The sequence below is a fragment of the Vipera berus genome (assembly GCF_964194415.1).
Source record: "Vipera berus genome assembly, contig: HAP1_SCAFFOLD_86, whole genome shotgun sequence".
Classification (NCBI taxonomy): Eukaryota; Metazoa; Chordata; class Lepidosauria; order Squamata; family Viperidae; genus Vipera; species Vipera berus.
The window spans coordinates 6732-30171 of NW_027673615.1; the positions used below are offsets into that span (position 1 = coordinate 6732).

Here is a 23440-nt window from a genome sequence, read left to right on the forward strand (position 1 = left end):
AAAATTCCTCCTGTTTCCATCTTAAAAAGAAAAAAGAAAACCTGTATCTGCCTCCAGTCTCTCTCTCTCTCTCTCTCTCTCTCTCTCTCTCTCTCTCTCTCTCTGTGTGTGTGTGTAGAATGTGTACAGGAGAGATGCTACCCTTTTGTACAATTTCATCCACATAGGACCCAGATTGTTGAGAGGCAAATAGGCTGGCTCTGTAAACCGCTTAGAGAGGGCTGCAAAGCACCATGAAGCGGTCTATAAGTCTAAGGGCTCTTGCTATTCCTATAATCTAGGGCAGCTTCAAGGCCAAATCTTGCCTGAAATCACGAAGATTCAGCTTTTGGCATAGTTTGGGGACCAGCAATCCCACTTAATACTAAATTTTGCATGCAAGTATTTATGTCCCAACCCCAACAGAAGGATAAAACATGCCACAAACAAGGAGATTTGATTTTTTTAAAAAAAAATACCGTCAGCTTTTCAAATTTTCTTTTAAGGCAGAGGTTAGGCAAAGCTAGGCCAGGTCAGGAAGGAAGGAGGCTGTTGGTTCGCCAGCTAACCAAGCCATTTCCTCTCCATCCTCCATTTTAATCCCTCCCTCTCATTTTCTCTAGCCTCTCCTCATTGAAACCAATCGAGTAATTCTCCCAGTCTCTTTATCCTCCCCCTCTGCCAGTTGCATCCCCCCAAATCCATCCAATCCCCCAATCTTGTCTAGGGTTTTTTGTGGGGGGGAGGGGGGGGGTTTGCTAGAGCTAATTTCAGCTTTTTTTCCTTCTCAGATAAGGGAGACCTAGGCTGTTGTCCTCTATCCAATAAGCTGACAGAATAATGAATGACTCTGGATGGCAATTAGAGGATGAAGCTGCTAATAATGAAATTCATTTACATTTTAAGCACTGCGGAAAAAGATAGAAGGGGAAGCAGACTGGAAAGCCAGGCTGGCTGTCATTAGCACACACACACACCCACTCCTCCTCCTTCCTAAATTGCTCGCCTTATGGAGGGAAAGCGCCCAACCAGTCGGATTCAGTGAGGTGGAAACTGTTTAACATGAGTGTGGCCCGTTGTCCTTCTTTAGCAGGCTGCAAAAAAAAAGGGGGGGGGAAATAAGCCAGGTGATGCTTAATGAGCCTCCTTGTGGGGTGGAGAGTGGGTGGAAATTGCTAGCCTAATGGAGGAGGGACAAAATGGGGATACACACTGAATGGGTTTCAACTGTTTCAACTGCTCACCAATGATATAATCGGGAAATAAAGATGATTCTCTTTTTTTTTTGAGTCCTTGTTGCTTCTCTGATTTTGCAAACATTGCGTCACGCAACTAGATAACATCCTCATCCCTTTTGACCTTCCATTTTAAAAATCTTTAACTATATGTACAGGTGTGTGTGTGTGTGTGTGTGTGTGTGTGTGCGCGCGTGTGATAAGAGGGTAGATGGGATCAGCAGAAAAGAAGGGAGAGTTTGGCTCCACCCCCTTGGCTCTGGTCCCACCCTCATTCTTTTTAGCCCCACCCACTCGGACAGATTCCATAGCCCTCTTGAGACATGTCATCTGGAAAAGTTTCCTGTCAGCTCCACCTATTCTCTGCCTGCGATTTTGCAGCTGAAATCTGTTCTGTGTCTATTGTGTTGCAACAATAAAACTAAAAATGGATTCTTCAATCAATCTTTTTTTTAAAAAAAGAAAAGAAAAGAAAAGAAAAATAAAAAATCAGAAGGCCATTGCACAAAGTGGTTATTTTCCTTGGAATATTAAAGAACTGTGGTCATCCCTACACATCATCAAGGATTGCTCGGTTGGTGAGGGGAAAGAACCTGTAGGCAGCGTGAGATGGAGAAAGATTTCCCTGGAAATTAGTTTTTAACAGAATAACAGAGTTGGAAGGGACCTTGGAGGTCATCGACTCCAACCCCCTGCTCAAGCAGGAAACTACACCACTTCAGACAAATGGCTGTCCAGTCTCTTCTTAAAAACTTCCAGTGCTGGAGCATTCACCACTTCTGGAGGCAAGGAGTTCCACTGGTTAATTGTTCTAACTGTTAGGACATTTCTCCTTAGTTCTAGGTTGCTTCTCTCTCTCATTAGTTTCCATCTGCTTGTTCTTGTCCTGCCTTCGGGCGCTTTGGAGAATAGCTTGACTCCCTCTTCTTTGGGGCAGCCCCTGAGATACTTGAACGCTGCTATCATGTCCCCCCTCATCCTTCTCTTCGTTAAACTAGACATCCCCAATTCCTGCAACCGTTCTTCGTATGTTTTAGCCTCCAGTCCCCTAATCGTCCTTCTTGCTCTTCTCTGCACTCTTTTCAATGTCTCATCATCATCATCATCATCATCATCATCATCATTACTGCGGCAGTCAAAACTGGATGCAATATTCCAAGTGTTTTGTAAGAGCTTGCTCAGTTTGTCCTTGAGACACACAGCGGGGGGTGGGGTGGGGTGGGGTCTTCCCCAAAGAGCTTTGCCCTTTGCCCTTCAGCATTTTACATGGCATTTCTCAAAACGTGCCCCTCTCAAACAACCACAAAGGATCCTTTTCGGCTGGAGGTGGTAGGAGATGCAAAGTCAGCCTCAGCCATTTATGCGCCTGTTTTTAAGAGGGATAACTTGGATATTACTTCTTCTTTCAAAAGCAATTGCTTTATAAATTCCCTTTTTGCTATCATCCACCTAGCAATTTGTCTCCATCGGCGGCACGGATGGAAACCACTTTACATTTCTTGTTTAAGCTGACAGCTTCACGCTCCCTCCCTCCCTTCCTTCCTTCCTTTCCTTGATCGTGGTATATCAATAAACCATTGAATTCGCTTCTGGTATAATCTCAAGTTCACCATCTCCCTTCCGTGTGCACCCTGCATAATTATTTATTTAACAAATTTATAGCGCTGCCTTTTTACAAAAAGGGACACTGGGGGCTGGCAAGCAGAGTAGCAATTAAAAGCAGGGCGCAATCAAGAGGCATCAAACAAAAATGTGCAATATATTTATACATGTTACAGCTGGTCTCTCCTCATTACATCTAACACAGACGAAAGGAGCATTTTTTAAGAATGAGGAGCCGAGGAGCTGAGCCAATTTACTGGCAAGTGTACAAGACGGTGGTATTGGCTTGTCTTAAAAATGGGGATTAGCGGTAATATCAGTAGCAGTAGTAAAATTTAGTAATATCCCAAATAGCTTAGCATACGCATATAGAGAGACCAATTGGAGATGTTTTGTACACAGCCATTCTGATGGTTCCAATGAACTCCGAGACTCAGCTGCTGACTGGAATGTAGGTCAAGCATGCTATGCAAGCACCGTGCTTTGTCAAAACAAAGACTATATCATTTTTATTTATTTGGATTGTAAATGCTTTGCATTTAAAGCAGCCTTCCTCGGCCCACAGTTGTGCTTGCTATGTGCAGTGGGAGTTGTCATCCGGCATATCTCCCAAGCATCAGATTAGAGAAGGCCATGGATAACAGAATAACAGAGTTGGAAGGGGACCTTGGAGGTCACCTAGCCCAGCCCCCTGATCAAGCAGGAGGCCATTTCAGACAAATGGTTGCCCAATCTGTTCTTCAAAACCGCCAGTGTTGGAACACCCATAACTTCCGGAGGCAAGTTGTTCCCCCTGATTGTTCTAACTGTCTGGAGATTTGTCCTTAGTTCTAGGCTGGTTCTCTCCTTGATTAGTGGTGGTTAAAAATGATTTGCTGAATAAATCAGGACTGATTCGGTTCACACAAACTGAAGCCAATCACTTGCAAGTCACGCTGGCTGAGAACTCAGAAAAATGCTAACCCAACAGTCAAGCCAAACCATGTTGTGGAGATGAAGGAGAGCAGTGGGTTGTTTTGACATTTATCTGAAAATGCCCCAATTCCGTCCTAGTACTCAGCAGTCAAAGGGGAGAGATTTACAATCTCTGGGAGGCATAAAAACAGTCCTCAGAGCTCCATGAAGCTGATATACTCAATTGAAAAATCAATATCCTGCACCGTTTATCCATCTTTCAACTGTTTCTCCTTAGCCCGGAGTGCTGCAAGTCCATCAAGAAGCCTTATATAAATTTAGTCACAGGAATGATTTCCCACCCCCCCACCCCCCTTTTTTTTTTCTTCTGGGATAGGAACAACAATGATAACCTTGGATCAATCAATCTCTTTGTTGCCCGAGGAGAAGATATCTTTCACAAAATGTATATCACAGCTTGTCTGGAACCTCACCATTACAATTTGGCCTTGAGTGGTTTCCGATAGAAGAGAAAATATTTGTAGCTCAGGATGGAACTGTGGCATTCTGGGTGCTTTCTGCGTTGGGTGTTTTTCTTGCAGACGTTTCGTGACCCAACTAGCTAACATCATCAGTGCTAGAAGGGAGAGGGGTCTGCAGAGGAGAATGAGGTTCTTGGCTCCTTCTGAGCTTGGTTGTTTTCTTGCAGGTGTTTCATTACCCAGCATCATCAGGGCTAGAAGGGAGTGAGGTTTGTGGGGAGGAGGAGGAGGAGGAGGAGGAGGAGGAGGAGGAGGAGGAGGAGGAGGATTTACTCTCAGTTGACCTCAAAAGGTGAGAAGCTCTTCCTCCTCCAGGGAACGCAGGTCTTGAAGAGTGCCACCAAGCCAGGAGACAAGTCCCACCTCCAAGCCCGAAACAAAGGACTTCTCCTAAGGGCAGAGGATCCGACTTTCCAGACTGGCGACTCGGAGCCAAGGGCTCCAAAGAGAAAGTGGACAGTGGGTCTCCAAGGCTAAACCATCACACACACACCTGGCCAAGCCCATAGCCCCTATCCCCACATAGCCAGACACCTCCAGCCTTCCGGCTAGGCAGACCACCCCCCAGCACCAGCCCTCGTCCTACCCTGCCGGGTCGCCCGCTGGTTGGAAGGGTACCTTTCCTGGAGCCCTGCCACCCCCTCCCCAGGCAGAGGGCTCCCTCCCGGGAGGCGGGGAGAGCGCGGCGACGCCGCCTCCGCGGCAGGGACCGCCGCCGCCGCCTGCACTTTGCTGACACCGACGATTCCCAGTTGCGCACCGCCCGCTCGTCCTTGAGCCGGAGCAGACTCGGGCGCCGCCGAGCGAAGCGGCGAGAGCGCGCCGGGACGTTGGCCGGGAGCCGGGCGCCGCGGAAGGAAGGAAGGAAGGAAGGAAGGAAGGAAGGAAGGAAGGAAGGAAGGAAGGAAGGAAGGAAGGAAGGAAGGAAGGAAGGAAGGAAGGAAGGAAGGAAGGAAGGAAAGTAAGTCTGACCGGGACCCCCGTCCTGGCGCTCAGCCGCGCCTCGACGGAGGCAGAGAAGTCGGACGGACGGGCGGACCGGCTGTGCTCCCCGGCCAGGGAACGCTGAACGGGACGCTGGAAAAGGCGTGGGAGTTGGATCGCGCGCTCTCCCCGGCTCCCTCCGTGACACCTGCCTCCCCTCGTTGCTGGACGGCTGGAGGAACCGAAGTCGGTCCAGGATGAAGCCGAGAAGGCTACGGAAGGTGCGAGCGGCCGGCGAGACGCAGCGGGCGGAAAGTCGGGCTCCCCACCGCCTTCCAGGCAGAGCAAAGCGCCGGAGATCGCCAGAGCTTTGGACCGCTTCTCGGTGAGTCTTTCCCTTGAGAAGCCTTGGGGTCCTCAGCGAGACTCTTCTTCCTGGGGTCTGAGATGCAGCTGGGAGATGCCGAGCCGGGGGGAACCTCGTCCCTGACCGAGGGTCCTCTGGTGATGGCCCAAAGGATGAGTTCTGGAGCAGCGGAGGAGGCCACGGCCGCCCTCCTCCCCGCCGGAGCCCCGGCCGTCCAGTCCAGGATGGAGAACTTCAGGAAGGTGAAGACCTCAGAGCAAGGCAGCCCCTTGCCCTTCTCCGACTTGCAGCCCCACGTGGTGGAGATGAAGGTGAAGGAGGGCAGCAAAATCCGGAACTTGATGGGCTTCGCCATGGCCAGGATGGAGAAGGAGGAGATCCGTCAGATTGTCTTCAGCGGCTGTGGACGGGCGGTCACCAAAACCATCACCTGCGTGGAGATCATGAAGAGGAAGTTGGGAGGTCTCCACCAGGTCACCAAACTCCAGTACCGGACCTTGGTGGAAGTGTGGGAGAACCAAGGACCGAGGGCCGAAGGTCCTCCTGAACACCTCACTGTCCAGAAGAATGTGCCCTCCATCTACATCCTCTTGTCCAAGGACTTGGTGGACCCCAATCAGATGGGCTACCAAGCTCCCAGCCCTCCTGCCAGCCTCTGGGCTGAGAGCAGGATCTCCCCCAAGGCAACCAAGAGACGATTGATTGCGCCCCACGAAGAGGACTAACTTAGCCATGCAGCCCGACAACAAGAACTCTGGGAGGACATGACTTGGGGATTTTGACTCACTTGCACATGTGTGTGTTCCTTCAGCCTTCGGCAAATGTGAAAAGAATAGTCCAAGCCATCTGCCGGCCTTACAAGGACAACTGGTTGAATTTGCAATTTACATTTAGAGACGCTTTGCAAAGAGAAGGTGGGTTGCAAACAGAGTTGGTGTCACTTCTGACTTAACGCCTCATCTTGCATTGAACTGGCGTATAGAATAGCAGAGCTGGAAGGGACCGTGCAGGTCTTCTAGTCCAACCCCGCTGCTCAGGCAGGAAACTTTAGACCATTTCAGACAAGGGGCTGTCCAGTCTCTTCTTGAAAGCCTCCAGTGATGAAGCACCCACAACTTCTGAGGGGAAAGCTGTTCCACGGGTCAATTGATTGGGGATTATAGAATTACAGAATAACAGAGAGGGAAGGGACCTTGGAGGTCTTCCAGCCCAACCCCCTGCTCAAGCATAGGCAGAAGAAAAACGTAGCTTGATCCAACTGTTACGTTGTCCCCAGTGCTGACTTGGTTGTCTGAGTGATTTAAAGCCCATGGAAGGTATACTACTTTGATTTGGATGGTGAACAAAGCCAAATTTAGGTGGACCGTAGATGTGAGATAGAGCTGAGATGGAGAGCAGGGGGGGTGAGGTGGGGGGGAAAGAGACTCTTTATTTTGCAGATGCCCCCAGCAGAATGACAGAGCAGCTAAAGAAGGAAACATTGGAGGTACCCAGTGCTGAAGAGCCATAGGTAGCACATATGAGACAAGCTTATGCAAAGGAGCTTATTTTAACCGCACAGAAGTCAGACGAGAAAACATTTTGCAGAATGCCTGGAAATTTATTACTTTTTGTTCCTATGGAAAGTTGCATGAACACATTGTCCATGACACAATACAATATACTGTGCTTGTCTAAAGGACTTATTGTTTCTCAGTAGGGGGGAAAAACAACCCTGGTTGAGACAAGAGGAGATTCACACATTGTGGGTAATGGCAGGGTTTTCTTTGGTTTGGGGCTCAGGGGGTTCTGTAAACCGTGGTTTGTAAAACAGGGGTTCAGAGTTGGACTCTTCTGCACACCCCACCAGTTGCGGTTGGTTCAGTAAAGTTTGTTTGAACAAGCCATGATTGAATGTACCTTACCAAAGTTCTTTTTTGGCCCCATTCCTTTGTGTGGGGGATGGCTGAGAAGGGACTGATGGTTATGCCAGCTATGGGGAAAACAGCCAGGGAGGTTTCCCCCATCCATGCTTTTTTCATCATGACGTTCCATCTTCTTTAGCTGCTGGGCTCCAGAGCCATTGGACCCTCCCACTGATGGTCATGGTGAGTCTGTCCTGGCAGAGCTTTCCCTGACGTCACTCTTCTAGAGATGTTGGATGCTCAGTCAAGAGCTCAGGGAAGGACAGATCTCCAGGTCACTTAAAGGCTGATGATGTGAACCCTTCAGCTGTGTCCGATCCTTGACTCTTGTGGGCCAGGTCTCTCCGCATCTTCTGAAGTTGCACTACTTCTTCGAATTGCTCTGTGCTCTGGGTGGTGTCAGCTTTGAGGGTGTCCAGTCACTGTGTTCTTGGATGTCAAGGGATACCTGACCCCAGTGGAGGCAGGGAACCTCCCCAAGCCCCCCCAGTCAAGGGCCAGTTCTCAGCTTGCAGGGATAGGAAGCTGAGAAGCCTACACTGAGATGTTTGGCTTGTTAGGAAGAACACAGGCTCTGCTGAAGTCACACCTTCATCCCCAGCTGTCAGGGTTATTAATGGCCAGCTCTAAGGCTACAGCCCAGTGATTTCTTCTGAGTGAAGCCCAGAGAGAGAGACAGATGGACCTATTTTGCTTTTCTCTTCCATGTCAGGCCTCAGATTAGAAAGATGCAAGTCAGGGACAGGAAGCCATTAAATATTTGAAGCTTTTGCGCTCTTCCTAGGATTCATCTCTGCGCCTACGGGGTTCTGTTTGTCGTGGGACTGCAGCTTTCCTTTGCATGGGGCGAAAAAGCACCTGCTACTAGTAACTAGGTGGTCAAAAATGATTAATGGGTTGCCCCCAATCGCTAGACTATTTTTGCAAACAGGGGATGCTCTCCTTAGGAGCTGTAGGGGTACAAAGATATGGATACGGTGAAATCGTTAATGGGGCATGATTTGGGGGTTGATGGGTTGAACAATCTTTTTTTTTCCTTTTCAACAAAACATTAAATGGGCACAGAATGCATCTTGGTCAATGGACTGAGCCATTTTGACTCATCACCAGGAGGGAATAATGCCAGCGTGATTAGCATTTTTGCTATTTAATTTTAGCAAAATGATCCTAGGGGATTGGGGAGCGGGCCAGGGTTATCTCCTGGTGCCCTGGACCTAAAGATAAAAGAATTGGTGATGCTTTACTCCTTAGTCTTTTTCCCCCCCCCTTCTTATTCTTCTTTACTCCTTCCCGATGTGTTTGTGGTGCTTCTGTTTGAAAAGCTTTTAAAGCTTGCCAGGCCTCGAGCGAATATGATAAAAGGGACAGAATAGCACGACCAGAGACTTTATAAGGTTACCTGAGCCTTTCAGAAGCAGATGAAAAAAAATATCCATTAAAAGCAATCTTTCTTGGAGACTAATAATGTGTCAGTTGGGATATAAAAAATATGCTGGGTTCGCCACTACAGAAATGAGAAGAAATATTCGCTCTTCACTGGCCTTTGAATGATTCTATACACCGGCTGGGTCTCTGCAAATAATGGGACTTGCTGGCTTTTGGCTTATCCTCATGTCCAAACCCAGTCAACCATAGATTATTTTGCAGATCTTGGTTGAATAAAACCATCAATTAGAGTCTTAGGTAAACTTAAATCACAGAAGAAATGAGCTAAGCCCTGAAGGGTTTGGTGCAATCCTGACAGTTGGGTTTAGACAGTTGTGTGAACCCAGATATTTTGTATTACTTACCTATTATTTATACCCCTCCTTTATTTTTATAAATAACTCAAGGCAGTGAGCATACTTAATGGTCCTTTCTAATCCTATTTTCCCCATAATGACAAGATGAGGTGGGTTGGGCTAAGGGGGAGTGACTGTCCCAAGGTTGCCCAGTTGGCTTTCAGGCCCAAGGCAGGTCTAGAACTCTCAGTCTCCTGGTGATTGGTCCAAAGTCACCCAGCTGGCTTTCATGCCTAAAGCAGGACTAGAACTCCCAGCCTCCTGGATTCAAGCCTGGTGCCTTCGGCACTAGTCCAAACTCACTTTCTGAGTAAACATAATCTTACAATCCCAAATCCTCACAGAGTCTCTTTTGAATGCTATTCTGGGCTAGAATGAGAGGATGGAGGCTTTTCGGGAATGTGTGAATTACCAGGCCTGATCCCTATCAAATCTGAAGGAAGCCTTAATGCCCAATTTATTTGTTCCAGTTCCATAAAATGTAGCTCAGCTGTAATTGCCTCTGATGGAAGTATTGTGGCTGGAATTTTAATGTTGCTTATCAATGGGCTGCGATCGTGTTTGATTATAATGTGCTTTAATTGCATGCACCTGATTGCTGAGGGCTACTTTGAGGGAAGGGGGATTGGCTGGAAAGTTGGCTGGAAACATGCCTATGTTTAAAATCAATGCATTCATGATTAAGCAACAAAAAAGAATACCATCGTTAAGACGAGTTGGTTTTTAGCACCATGGAGAGCGCCAAATGAGGTAGCTCACGCCAAAGCTGGATGTGATCTTTGGGGATGAGGACCACAGCTGGGTTAACCCAGATATTTAAGCAGCTGGCTTTTTGGTCAGGCTTTTTGGAATAAGACACAAGAGCCAGTATGCTTTAATGGTTATGGCACTGGACCAGAAAACAGGAGATGGAGAATTCTAGTCCTGGTTTAAACACGAAAGAGGACTGAGTGACTTTGGACCGATTTCCAGGAGACTAAGCGTTCTAGTCTCACCTTAGCCACCAAAGCCAGCAGACTGGGGAATTCTGGGAGTTGAAGTTCAATCATCTTAAAGTTGCTGAGGTTGGGAAATCCTGACGTTATGGGTAACGTTCTCCACTTGACCCAAACCACAGGGACAAAGGCACTGTTAGCCGACAGGAAGCTTACAGGATTTCTGAGATATGCAGAGGGCCTGCTCTTCAGGCGAAGAATCCGTTTTCTGTTCATCTGCCGCCACGTTCTTCTTCCTCGTCTCTTGCTCTTTGGAAGGAGGGTCATGCGGTTTACCAAGACCCTCCACAAAAGGTTGGCAAAGGGGGCGTCAACCCTGGCTTTTGATCGACAGCATTTGTACACATTTGCATTCCCACCAGCTCACATCGGTCACTTGCAAGCTGTCAAAATACGGTAATGGTTTCTCCAAACCTCCAATTCTGTGTATCTCTCTGTTCATCACCCAACTTTGGCTTCGAATCTGGTGACAGGGCAGCCAGCTGACTGCTGAAAATGAGAAATCCAGAATGAAAAAAATGCAGGCACCTTAGAGAAGCTTGGAGAGGAGAAAAGACCTTCCCATTTTGGAATCCTACCATCTCTCTGTCTCCTATTGTCAAGAGCCCTGTTCTAACCAAGACAGGAACAAAAATAAGGGGGGGAAAGGCAGTATGTACAGTGAAATCTACAGGAGAGAGAGAGAGAGAGAGAGAGAGAGAGGGAGAGAGAGAGAGAGAGAGAGAGAGGCAGGGAAGCTCCTAATACAATCTGTTGTTAGATTGCCTTCTTATCTCCCAGCAAACAGCTGCTTCCTTGGGGCTAGTGGTGGACCCTTATCTCTTTGTCACACAGATCAATTCATTTTGCTCATCTTCCTGCTGCACGATTGAATACTAATGTTCAGCTGTTGTTCTGCTTCGCCCCTTTGTTGACTTTCTTCTCCCTCTTCCTTCCCGACAAGGCTGGGATCAACTGTGGAAGGTGTGGAGGAACTCAAACCACCAAAAAAGGTGAACTGCAATCTTGGGAAGGGGATTGATTGATTGATTGATTGCACTAGGCCAGGGGTAGGCAACCTTGGCCCTTTCATGACTCCTGGACTTCAACTCCCAGAATTCCTGAGCCAGCATGGCTCAGCTTGGAAACCTCTCCCTTTCCCCTCAGCATGGCTGGCTCAGGAATTCTGGGAGTTGAAGTCCACGAGTCATAAAAGAGCCAAGGTTCCCCACCCCTGCACTAGGTCCATGATGCCTAATGGCTGCAGATCAGTCATTTTTTAGTGTAGAGGAAAGGAGGAACTGCTTACATTAATTCTACCAGCCATCTTTTAAATGTTATACACCCCCCAAGGGCTCCATACTCCACAGGATCTCAGTTTCTCATTTGTCAGATTGCTGCAGGCGCTAAGAGCTTTAAAAGGTTTGCCCCCAGCACCAGAAGATCCATGTGTCATGCCAAGGTGGCCTATGGCTGAACCATCTGGTGAGTTTTACTCAGTGATGGAGCTTTTAATGAGCACAGTGGCAAGACCACCAAAGGAATGTCCAAATAAGAGACAGCACAGTCCACAGCTAGATAGTGAGTGGAACAAGAGTTCAGAAGAAAACGTCCCTCGTGTCTCCAGTGTAAAGAAGAGCGGGGAAGAATTGTATTTTCCGTCTTGCAAGATTCCGTCATTGTGGCTTTACAGTAGAATAGGAATAGAATAGAATAGAATAGAATAGAATAGAATAGAATAGAATAGAATAGAATAGAATAGAATAGAATAGAATAGAATAGAATAGAATAGAATAGAATAGAATAGAATAGAATATGGGATGGAATAAGAATAGAATAGAATAGAATAGAATAGAATAGAATAGAATAGAATAGAATAGAATAGAATAGAATAGAATAGAATAGAATAGAATAGAATAGAATAGAATAGAATAGGTTGGGAGGGACATTGGAGGTCTTCTAGTTTCATGCTCAAGCAGGAAACCCTATACCATTTCAGACAAATGCTTGCCCAGTCTCTTCTTAAAAACCTCCAGTGTTGGAGCATTCACCACTTCTGGAGGCAGGTTGTTCCACTGGTTAATTGTTCTAACTGTCAGGACATTTCTTAATTCATGAGTTATTTAATTAATTGATTAATTAGTACATCTGGCTGCGATTCCTATCTGGTTTGTTCCACGAGGCTCACAGAACTGCCGCGGTGCGAACCTGCAATGGAGCGTCCTTAACACGCCACGCCGAGCCGAGCCGTGGCGCTTTGTAAAACATGATTTGTGACTCAAGGCCGAGGTGTGCGGAGGGAGCCTTGAAGAAAGCGTGCAACGAGGACGACTTCAAGAAGACCCCAGCCTAGCCCTGGAAGGCGAGGAAGAGCGAGGAAGAGCGGTGCCAAGTGCAGGGCAGAAGAAGGCCAGTTTGGGAACCGGCCACCCTCCCCTTTGAAAAGCTTTGGAAACTTTGGGGAAAGTCTCCAGAAATGTCTTCCCAAGCCACCAGGTGGCACGGCAAAGCAGTGGACGTCATTGAAAAAAAAAAAGACAGGCTAGCCCAGGGGTAGGCAACCTCGGCTCTTTTATGCCTCATGGACTTCAACTCCCAGAATTCCTGAGCCAGCCAAGCTTGCACTTTTCCCCCCTCCCCCCCCCCCCGCCGCCCCGATTAAGCCGCCGGTGCCTGGTTGATTCTTCTCGCCCTCTCTGATTGGCTGCCCAGCCAGGCGGCCCCGCCCGCCTCCGCGCGGCAGAAACCCCGCCCCTCCTTTTTTTTTTTCTCTCTCCTCCTCCTCCTCCTCCTTTGGAAACGGAGCGCCGGGCCTCCTGCGCGCGCATCCCCTCCCTTCCCGCCTCTCCTGGCCGCCCCTCCCGCCTGCGTGGCGTGCGCGGCGCGGCTTTTGTCCCTCGCGCGCCGCCGTCGTCGCCCGGCTCGTCCCATTTTTGTCCTCCGGGTGACCGGAGAGGGGGCCGCGTGTGGCGAGCGAGCGAGCGAGCGAGCAGGCAAGCAGGCGCAAAGTCGCGCGCTGTAACCGCCGCCGGGGCCTCGCTTCTCCTTCGCCTTCCTTTCCGTCCGTTTTCCCCGTCCCTCAGCCATGCTGGCCGCCGCCCGGCTCCTCCGCAGCTGCGCCGCCACCGCCCTGCGCGGCCTGGCCCTGAGGACGCCCGCTGCGGCAGGTGAGCCCCCCCACCCGGCCCCCCTGAGAGGAAACGCGGCCCTCTCGCTCTCCCCGGGGGTGGGGTGGGGGGAGAGACTACAACTCCCATCCTCCCCTGCTGCCCGAAGCCGGTCGTCCCCTCCCCCACCTCTCCTGTCAGATCCTGTCAGACGGGCAGCCCTGCGCGGCCATGCCCAATTCATCCCCCCCACCACACCGCCCGCGTGGGGCCTCCTGCAGCCCCCCCCCCGCCAACCACGAATGTGGGTTCCCCGCTGGTCGCCCCGCCCGGGCGGGAAGGTGACATTGAGCGGGGCCCTGGCTGAGAGGAGAAGGCCAGGCCCGGCTGCGGAAGGGGGACCTCTGGGCGCGCCCCCCCCCCGGGGTTAGAAGGAAAAGGAAGGGAGGACTGCCCCCCCCCACGCTTTATGTCCACTCAAAGGCATCTCGATGAAATCGTTTTTCTAGAATAAATGTTGGGGGGGGGGTGAGAAACGGTCTGAAGCTTTGTGAAGAGGTCAAGGAGCTGAAGGGTGTGAGGACAGCAGCTGCTTCTAAGGCTTTGGGAAAAGGGCAGCAGGGTTGGGGCTGAATGGACTTGGGAACCTTCCCTTTTTTCCTTCCTTCCTTCCTTCCTTCCTTCCTTCCTTCCTTCCTTCCCTCCCTCCCTCCCTCCTTCCTTCCTTCCTTCCTTCCTTCCTTCCCTCCCTCCCTCCCTCCTTCCTTCCTTCCTTCCTTCCTTCCCTCCCTCCCTCCCTCCTTCCTTCCTTCCTTTTTCTCATCTTCCTTCCTCTTTCCCTTCCTTCCTCATCTTCCTTCCTTCCTCTTTCTCATCTTCCTCTTTCCTTTCCTTCCTTCCTCATCTTCCTCCCTCTTTCCCTTCCTTCCTTCCTTCCTTTTTCTCATCTTCCTTCCTCTTTCCCTTCCTTCCTCATCTTCCTTCCTTCCTCTTTCTCATCTTCCTCTTTTCCTTCCTTCCTTCCTCATCTTCCTTCCTCTTTCCCTTCCTTCCTTCCTCATCTTCCTCTTTCCCTTCCTTCCTTTTTCTCATCTTCCTTCCTCTTTCCCTTCCTCTTTTCTCATCTTCCTCTTTCCCATCCTTCCTTCCTTCCTCATCTTCCTTCCTTCCTCTTTCTCATCTTCCTTTGTCCCTCCCTCATTCCCACCCAGCCGTGACCTGGGCTCCTATACCTCTGTGTATATTGTATAATGATGTACTATATGAACAAATATTACAGTGACATGTATGAGGTTATTTAACTAAAGTCCATTATTTCTAATCTTATGTGATCATATCTGGAGTTGGGGATTTTTGCGGGGAGGCAATGTATTCGCTCACTATGCAAATGTATATTATGCTCTTGTTCTGCTCTCCTTGAGTAGACTAAAGCGTGTTCTCCCTTTTTCTGGTTTTATGTTTGAAGAAAATTATATGCAGTGGCTTTGACTTCTGAAATGAGATGCAAACAGTGACATGTTCTGATTTCTACCTATTAATGACATTACTTAAAATTCAAAGTATAGCTTCTATTAATAAGCCACACCCAGCAATTATATACAGGGCAACAAAAGCTTAATAATTTTAAGGAAGTTGAACGAACACTCCTTTGTGATTTTACTTTCCCTTTTATTTTTTTTCTTTGACCAAGAACAAGCTTTAGTTGAGGAGCCTGTTGCTTATAACCTCCCTGCCTTCCTCTCTCCGCATGGACTTTGTACCTTTAGGTCCACACTCTTGTGTGACTGAATTTTACTTTAGATTTTACAGTGATCTTCCCTTTTGGCGTTTTCCTATTTCAGAGTAGGAATTGGTCTTGGAGTCTGCCTCAAGAATATCTGTTACTCCTATTTGCTGCATTCAAGATTTTATTTCATGCAGCTGTGCCTTAAAGTTCTTTACATCCCTAGCTAGTGTCAGGGCACATTGGCATATGCTAGATAAATAAACAGGGCACATAGGATAGTATTTTCACAGTTGCTATATTGCATTGGTGATGTGTTAATATCTCTAAAGGCCCATTTACTTAACAGATGTTGAAAGTTTAATTACTCAATGTTGGTAGAATTGGGCAGATGAGGGAAATGAAAGTGCATGTTAAATTCTTAAGGTTTTACCTTCGGTTAGCACAGTTTATGTGAAGTGAAGTGGGCCTTAGAAAAGCTGAGCAACAACAAAGCTAGTGGAAGTGACAGTATTCCAGCTGAGCTATTCAAAATCTTAAAAGACAATGCAGTAAAAGTGCTACACTCAATTTGCCAGCAAATTTGGAAAACTCAACAATGGCCACAGGATTGGAAAAGATCAGTTTACATTCCAATTCCAAAGAAAGGCAGTGCCAAAGAATGTTCAAACTATCGCACCATTGCACTCATTTCTCATGCTAGTAAAGTCATGCTTAAAATCCTACAAGCTAGACTTCAGCAGTATGTGGATCGAGAACTACCAGAAGTGCAGGCAGGATTTCGAAGAGGCAGAGGAACTAGAGATCAAATTGCCAATATACGCTGGATCATGGAGAAAGCTAGGGAGTTCCAGAAAAACATCTACTTCTGCTTCATTGACTATGCTAAAGCCTTTGATTGTGTGGATCATAACAAACTGTGGCAAGTTCTTAAAGAGATGGGAGTACCAGACCATCTTATTTGTCTCTTGAGAAACCTATATGCGGGTCAAGAAGCAACAGTGAGAACTGGACACGGAACCACTGATTGGTTCAAAATTGGGAAAGGAGTCCGGCAAGGCTGTATACTGTCGCCCTGCCTATTTAACTTATATGCAGAGCACATCATGAGAAAGGCAGGGCTAGATGAATCAAAAGTTGGAATTAAGATTGCCGGAAGAAATATCAACAACCTAAGATACGCAGATGATACCACTCTAATGGCAGAAAGTGAAGAAGAACTAAAGAGCCTCTTGTTGCAGGTGAAGAAGGAGAGTGCAAAACTTGGGTTGAAACTTAACATTAAGAAAACCAAGATCATGGCATCTGGCCCTCTCAATTCCTGGCAAATAGATGGGGAAGAAATGGAGGTAGTGACAGATTTTATTTTCCTGGGCTCCAAGATCACTGCAGATGGGGACTGTAGCCAAGAAATTAAAAGACGCTTGCTCCTGGGGAGGAAAGCCATGGCAAATCTAGACAGCACACTAAAAAGCAGAGACATCACCCTGTCAACAAAAGTGCGTATAGTCAAGGCTATGGTCTTCCCAGTTGCAACGTATGGCAGTGAAAGTTGGACCATAAGAAAGGCTGAGCGCCAAAGAATTGAGGCCTTTGAACTGTGGTGCTGGAGAAGACTCCTGCGAGTCCCTTGGACCGCAAGGCGATCAAACCGGTCAGTCCTAGAGGAGATCAATCCTGACTGCTCTTTAGAAGGCCAGATCCTGAAGCTAAAACTCAAGTACTTTGGCCACCTAATGAGAAGGAAGGACTCACTGGAGAAGAGCCTAATGCTGGGAAAGATCGAGGGCAATAGAAGAAGGGGACGACAGAGAATGAGGTGGCTGGATGGAGTCACTGAAGCAGTAGGCGTGAGCTTAAATGGACTCCAGAAGATGGTAGAGGACAGGAAGGCCTGGAGGAATGTTGTCCATAGGGTCGCGATGGGTCGGACACGACTTCGCAGCTAACAACAACAAGCACAGTTTATATATGCTCACGAAGGCATGCACCTTTTAATAAGAATTTGTTAATTGCAAAAGATGTTACCGGAGACTTTTATTTCTGCAGAAGTAAGAATTAGCGTTGGTCAATCAACATTACAAGGTGTCCTCATTTACTCTTTCAAGACTACGTTTAGTGAAGCAAAATTCCAAAAATATCAAATAATTTCCCAGTTTCATTATTATTAAATTTACATGCCACATACCTCCCCTATAAGGCTACTCTGGGTGGCTTACATATCATAAAAAGATAAAAAGGCCAGTTGAAAAATTAAAACTACGCAGAAGCCAGGAGCCAAGAGGTGGATAGTAGAGAGATGAGTTCTTATCCCATAGGGCACCTCCAGCGGTGACTATCCCACTTGGGACCCCAAGCCAGAAGGCAAAACCAAACCTTAATACACTTCCAGAAGGCCAGCAGGCTGAGAGAAGGACTCACCTCCAACGGTAGAGTGTTCCACAGGATCAGGACCCCAGACTTGAAAAGACTTTTCTCCTATCTTATTGGTATCATACAGACTCTTAGGCCAGGGGTCTTCAAGCTTGGCCCTTTTATGACTTGTGGACTTCAACTCCCAGAATTCCTCAGCCGGGCACACGTGCCTGACTGAGTAATTCTGGGAGTTGAAGTCCACAAGTCATAAAAGAGCCACGTTGGAAGACCCCTGTCTTAGTCTCTTCTCATGTTAGTATTATTTTTTCCCCCTGTGCCTGGAATAATCAAGCTTCTGAAGTAATACAGTGTTAAATGTCCCCAGTATCTTTTATGCCTATATGCAGTGCTTTTTTTGTTAAAAAAAAAAGGTGCCGGAACTCACACACATCATACAACCCATCTTGCCTACCCTACAAGGTTCCATCCAAAAAAGGTGCCGGAACTCTGATCTGGACATTCTATGACAAAGAAAGCCCTGCTTATATGGTATTTAATTGTCTTGCTGAGTTGAGCTGAATTATTTAAGAAGAATGAAACAAATAAATTCCAAAGTCAAAGAATACATGTCAAATAATATACTCGTTTTATGTCTATCACGGTTATAACCGTGTTACAACCATCCAGGGCAGAGTCGTGGTCATAAGTCAAGGATTACCTGTACTTGTAGTGTTGTAGCCTCACCCTTGAATGTTTAACCTCTTTGCCTTTTGCTCCTTCTCATTTTTGTTGCAAACCAGTACTACCTCTGCGTTGCTATGCTCACAAAGCAGAGATTACAGATGAAGAACTTGATGCTCGCTGGGTGATGTTTTTCAACAAACCAGATATTGATGACTGGGAACTCAGAAAAGGTAAACACCCACAGGAAATATCAGGGTGGGGGTGGGTGGGCTTCCGTGTTCCTGCATTAGAGAAATTATGTTTTCTAAAAATTGGATTGATTTGTGCAACCCAATAGGAATTATATAGGTCTCTTTCCTGGAGCTGACAGAATAATTCTAGAGCCAAAATCACAAAGACCTCAAGTTCTCCCCCCTCCCCAGTTTGAATAGCTACATTGGTACAGCAAAAACTAACTATAATAATATTATGATTAACAATGTTAAACTTTGAGATTGAAGTAAATGTTAGGGAAATAAGATTTTAACCTGAAATTATGCCTTAGATTTTGTATCTGAATAGAATTAGTTAGAATTGGAATAGAGCAGAGCAGAGCTGGAAGGGACCCTGGGGGTCTTCTAGTCCAGCCCCCTGCTCAAGCAGGAGAACCTACACCATCTCAGACAGGTGAATGTCCAGTGTCCTCTTAAAAATTTCCAGTCATGGAGCGCCCACGATTTCTGGAGGCAAGCTGTTCCGCTGGTTGATTGTGCTCACTGTCAGGAAGTTTCTCCTTAATTCCAGGTTGCTTCTTTCCTTGATCAGTTTCCAACCGTTGTTTCTTGTCCTTCCCTCTGGTGCTTTGGAGAATAACATGACCCCCTCTTCTTTATGGCAGCCGCTCAAATACTGGAACGCTGCTGTCATGTCTCCCCTATTTCTTCTTTTCTTTAGACTAGCCAAACCCAAGTCCTGCAGTCGTTCTTCATATGTTTTGGTCTCCAGGCCTTTGATCATCTTAGTTGCTCTTCTCTGATTTCTTTTCCAAACTCTCAACATCTTTTTTGTGATATGGTGACCAAAATTGGCTGCAGTATCTGGACATAAACAGAGTTACTATACGTTACATACTCTATGGCAAAATCTGAGAGGTTTGAATAGAGACCCAAAGGGAGAAAAGAATTCAGTTTTACGTCACAAAGTGGTGAAATACATCACGAACACGAGAAGGGGAGGACTCGAATAAATGCAGCCCTCTCCTTCAATGTATGTTTCTTTTGATAGGTATTAACACCTTAGTCGACGCAGACATGGTTCCCGAACCAAAAATTATTGATGCGGCTTTGAGGGCGTGCAGGCGGCTAAATGACTTGGCTACCACAATCCGCATCTTGGAAATGGTAAAGGTGAGTTAAGGTATCCTTTTGCTTCTCTACAATGTAGAGCACAGTGGTAAAATGTTCCCTTACACACGTCGGTTGCATTCACTACCAAACCTCTGGGATTCTTCCACCCTCCCCTTCCCCTCCATCCTTATATGGGAAAGGCTTAAAGTGAAGCATTTAGTAGTAGTAGTAGTAGTAGTAGTAGTAGTAGTAGTAGTAGTAGTAGACTTCATTGTCATTTCAACAATATACAGTACAGTACACAGTGAAACGAAACAACGTTTCCCCAGGACCAAGGTGCTACATCAGATGACACGAATCAAAAAAAAGAACAGAACACAAACTACACATAACTCTAAACTAAAAACTTAAAAAACTACTACAAATACAAGTATTTATAGTTCCAGTTTCTTCGTGTTGAGAATTCTAATGGCTTGTAGGAAGAAACTGTAACACAATCTGGATGTCCGAACCCGAATGCTCCTGTACCTCTTTCCAGATGGCAAAAGAGTGAAGAGTGTGTATGAGGGGAGTGTGTAATCAGCCACAATGTTTCTGGCTTTACGGATGCACGAGCAGGAAGGACCATGAGTGGGAGAGGGAGAGGAATCAGACAGGAACCAGTGGCCTAGTAGGCCAGACTGTTTGAATTCACTTACCTTAACTCAGAGACAGCATAGGTAGCATGCTGGCTTAGTATGTGGGGATAAAGTGTCTACTTCTACATGTTGCAGTCTGGCTCTTCCTCATTCATTTGACACTCGTCCAGGTTTGGTCTAGTGGTTAAGGCACCAGGCTAAACACCAGGAGATGGTGAGTTCTAGTCCCACCTAGCGAGGTGACCTTGGGCCAGTCACTTTCAGACCACCTCATCTCACAACATCGTTGCCTCGAGTTATCTATAAAAATAAATTAAAAATATCAATTTAAAAGGGAATTCAAGACGCTGAACTTAATAAGCATGTGCTTCACCTATGTAATATAGCTTCTCTGGACATGAACTTTTCAGAAATAAGGTCAGCGGTCAGAAATAACCAATCAAATAAGTTCAGTGAAACCACATACGAGTGAATATAACTGCAGCTTTCTGGCAGTCAAAATATCTGTTGCCTGTGAGTTATGCCTATTTCTTGGATAAAATTCGGTCCTTAGAAAGGTCAAGCTCTTGGGCCTTAAGTAGACCCACCTTGTCTTGCCAAATCTACTTTTTAAATTCTGAATTTCTTTTGTGTTCTCTTTGAATTAGTACAAAGCAGGGAAATACAAGGAGATATATCCTTACGTTATCCAGGAACTTAGACCAACTTTGAATGAATTGGGAATTTCAACTCCAGAAGAACTTGACATGGACAAAGCGTAAACTTAAATGTAAGAAAATACATCTTTAATTTTTTGCCTTGTGCGTGTGTTCTTTAATAGTCTGTTTGGCATATAAAGTAAGCAAAGGCTTCTAAAAATGTAGAAAATACATTTGTCTACCACTTTGATAAGGTAGAGAAAAATATTGCTGTCCCTATGCAGAAAATGTGGGGCACGTGGTATGTTCTCAATAACTGGAATCCAATTTTCTGTAGAATAAAGGTTAAAGGTTACCCCGCACATGCGTGCTAGTCATTTCCGACTCTAGGGGCCGGTGCTCATCTCCGTTTCAAAGCCGAAGAGCCAGCGCTTGTCCGAGGACATCTCCATGGTCATGTAGCCGGCATGACTAGACGCCAAAGGTGCACGGAGCGCTGTTACCTTCCCACCGTAGTGGTCCCTATTTTTCTACTTGCATTTTTTACGTGCTTTCGAACTGCTAGGTTGGCAGAAGCTGGGACGAGTAACAGGCGCTCACTTGGGCTCTAATACCTCTGAGGTTTAAAGAATATTAAAAATGAAAATATACCTCAGTTGTCTTGTACTTCTTCACTTTATTTTTGGGGGGGGCACTACTTTAAAGTGCAGCAGACGTCCCTCAAATTCAAAAAAATTAAGCTCTGTATTTTTAAAATTTGGATGTGATCCTGCTATTTGGATGTGATCCTGCTATTTGCTCTTATTCACCATTTATTTCCTCTGATACACAGAGACACACCCACAGAGTCAGCATGATAATGAAAGCGTTTTGCCAACAAGGCAAAATTAGAGAAATTAGCACAAGCAAATTTATGCTAAAATAAAACAGTTTTATGGAACTTGCATGCATATTGGAAGTGCGTGTAGTGGAGATGCAGAGGAAAAAGTCCCATGTTACAGCACAAGAGTAGACCATGGCTCTCTCAACTTACTGGTTGCGATTGCACATTTGGTCCTTTGAGGACACATTGCAGGCACTCTCAGAATGGATTGGGGCTTCCCCCTTCCTAAAATGGCTGTGATATCAAGGTAGCCACTTATTTGCAAAGCCCCAGGGAATTTGAATGCTGCGCTGATCTCTACTTGTCTGAGTTTTTCCTCAGATCTGTTTTTTTTAAATGTAAAAAGAACCTAGAGCCTGATGGAAATTAGGAGAGGTGTTTTGGTGTAGAAGTAGCAGCCCGGGTGCTATGCCAAGCATCCGAAGGGCAGACAAAAGTCAAAACGAAGAAAAATAGGCTGAAAAATGGTTTTTATCCCAGAGCTATAACCATATTAAATACTACTGTATAGTGCCACATTGAAGTGCAATATTAGGGGCAGCGCAATGGTGAATAGACTTGAGAAAGATGTATGTATATAATGTATATTTTTGTATATTTTTACTTGAGGTTTTTACTTGTATGTAGTGTGCACTGTGGACAGCACTTAATTTCTTTGTGAGATACACAATGACAATAAAGATTATTCTATTTGCAATTAAATGCTACAAGCAATTCCTTAAATTGCTCTATGCAGGCATGTATTCGTCTGCAAGCTAGTATTGAAGTTGGAATATCTTTTCTTAACCTTTCTATCCATTCCCTCCTCAGGAGGCTTGTGAACTTGAAAAGAATACATCCAAACTAATTCCAGCTATCTTGTTTTTTTCCAGACGGACTTCCCGTGAATATACTGTTAAGGTTCTGTGACTGTACAACAATTATCTGGATATAGACATTATAATTACTTATTTGAAATCACTTCTTCCTTTTATTGAGTCCTGGATATGTATTGTGAAGTTGACCTAATAAAGAGGAAATGGTTTGAATTGACTTTAGATCTTAGCCTATGGTTATAGATTACACACACAAAAAAAATTGTATTTTCCAAGGCAAGATTGAGCAAACATGGGATGCTATTCAGACACTGAATTCTATATTTTTCTGCACAAAAAGCAGTTCTTCACATTTCAAAAAATGAAAGAATCCAGCATATTAACATGCTAAACCCAATTATGAAATTACAATTTCATAAGTATTTATGTTAAGAACAGCATAGAATCATATTGCTTTCATGGAATATAAATTGGACAAGAAGCTTGATTGACTTTGGCCGCTTACACAAATCTTAGCATTTATTACATAAAAAGAAAAAGGTCAGGTCTCCACATTAAGCAACGTAATGTGTCAGTTATGCCACTTAAAAACAGACAAGTTTGTAGTCCTAATAGTTTTATTTAGAAGCTTTTGAAAATACGTGGCAGTGCTTGATGAGATCTGTTAGTTTGCTGGCTGAAATTTCCATTGATCCAGTGACTTTTTCTTGTATCACGGTATAAATACTGAAGTGGAGACTTGCATAAAATAAGAATAGTGGTGAATCTGAACATATTTGGATAGGATAAACACACGGATGCATTACATGTTGACGTGAAACAATTGTGTCCCTGTGGTCCATGAAAGATGAGCAAGGCTGCTTAGGAAAAGCAAGCGCATATGTTGTAAACAAAGTTAGCTACACTCTCATAATGGCTAAGAATTGTCGGAGTTGCTTTCTCTTTACTCGCCTCCAGAGAGGCAATTGGAGCCTCTGATCTATCACTTCAAAGGTAAAGGTTCCCCCGTACATGCGTGCTAGTCGTTTCCAATTCTAGGGGCCGGTGCTCATCTCCGTTTCAAAGCCGAA

At 46.0% G+C, this 23440-nt stretch overlaps 2 protein-coding genes across 2 annotated transcripts; both read left to right on the top strand.

The window, feature by feature from the left end:
• Positions 1–5623: 5623 nt before the first annotated feature.
• On the top strand, positions 5624–6268 carry LOC308679241 (ribonuclease P protein subunit p25-like; the record flags this gene model as incomplete). The annotated part of the gene is made up of 1 exon (XM_081346830.1): positions 5624–6268. The coding sequence occupies one exon, from the start codon at positions 5624–5626 to the stop codon at positions 6266–6268; it is 645 nt and encodes a 214-aa protein (XP_081202956.1).
• Positions 6269–13091: 6823 nt separating this feature from the next.
• LOC308679247 (cytochrome c oxidase subunit 5A, mitochondrial-like) lies at positions 13092–22585 on the top strand. The gene is made up of 5 exons (XM_081346838.1): positions 13092–13369; positions 18188–18301; positions 19335–19456; positions 20682–20803; positions 22428–22585. Exons 1-4 carry the CDS (start codon positions 13288–13290, stop codon positions 20793–20795), a joined length of 432 nt encoding a protein of 143 aa, XP_081202964.1. The 5' UTR covers positions 13092–13287; the 3' UTR covers positions 20796–20803; positions 22428–22585.
• The last annotated feature ends 855 nt before the right edge of the window (positions 22586–23440 follow it).

Excerpts from the sequence above, each read along its gene's own strand:
- LOC308679247 (XM_081346838.1), top strand. The coding sequence starts at position 13,288 with ATGCTGGCCGCCGCCCGGCTCCTCCGCAGCTGCGCCGCCACCGCCCTG. Across the intron at positions 13,370-18,187 it reads GAGGACGCCCGCTGCGGCAG|TACTACCTCTGCGTTGCTAT; the intron begins GTGAGCCCCCCC and ends GTTGCAAACCAG. Across the intron at positions 18,302-19,334 it reads TGACTGGGAACTCAGAAAAG|GTATTAACACCTTAGTCGAC; the intron begins GTAAACACCCAC and ends TTCTTTTGATAG.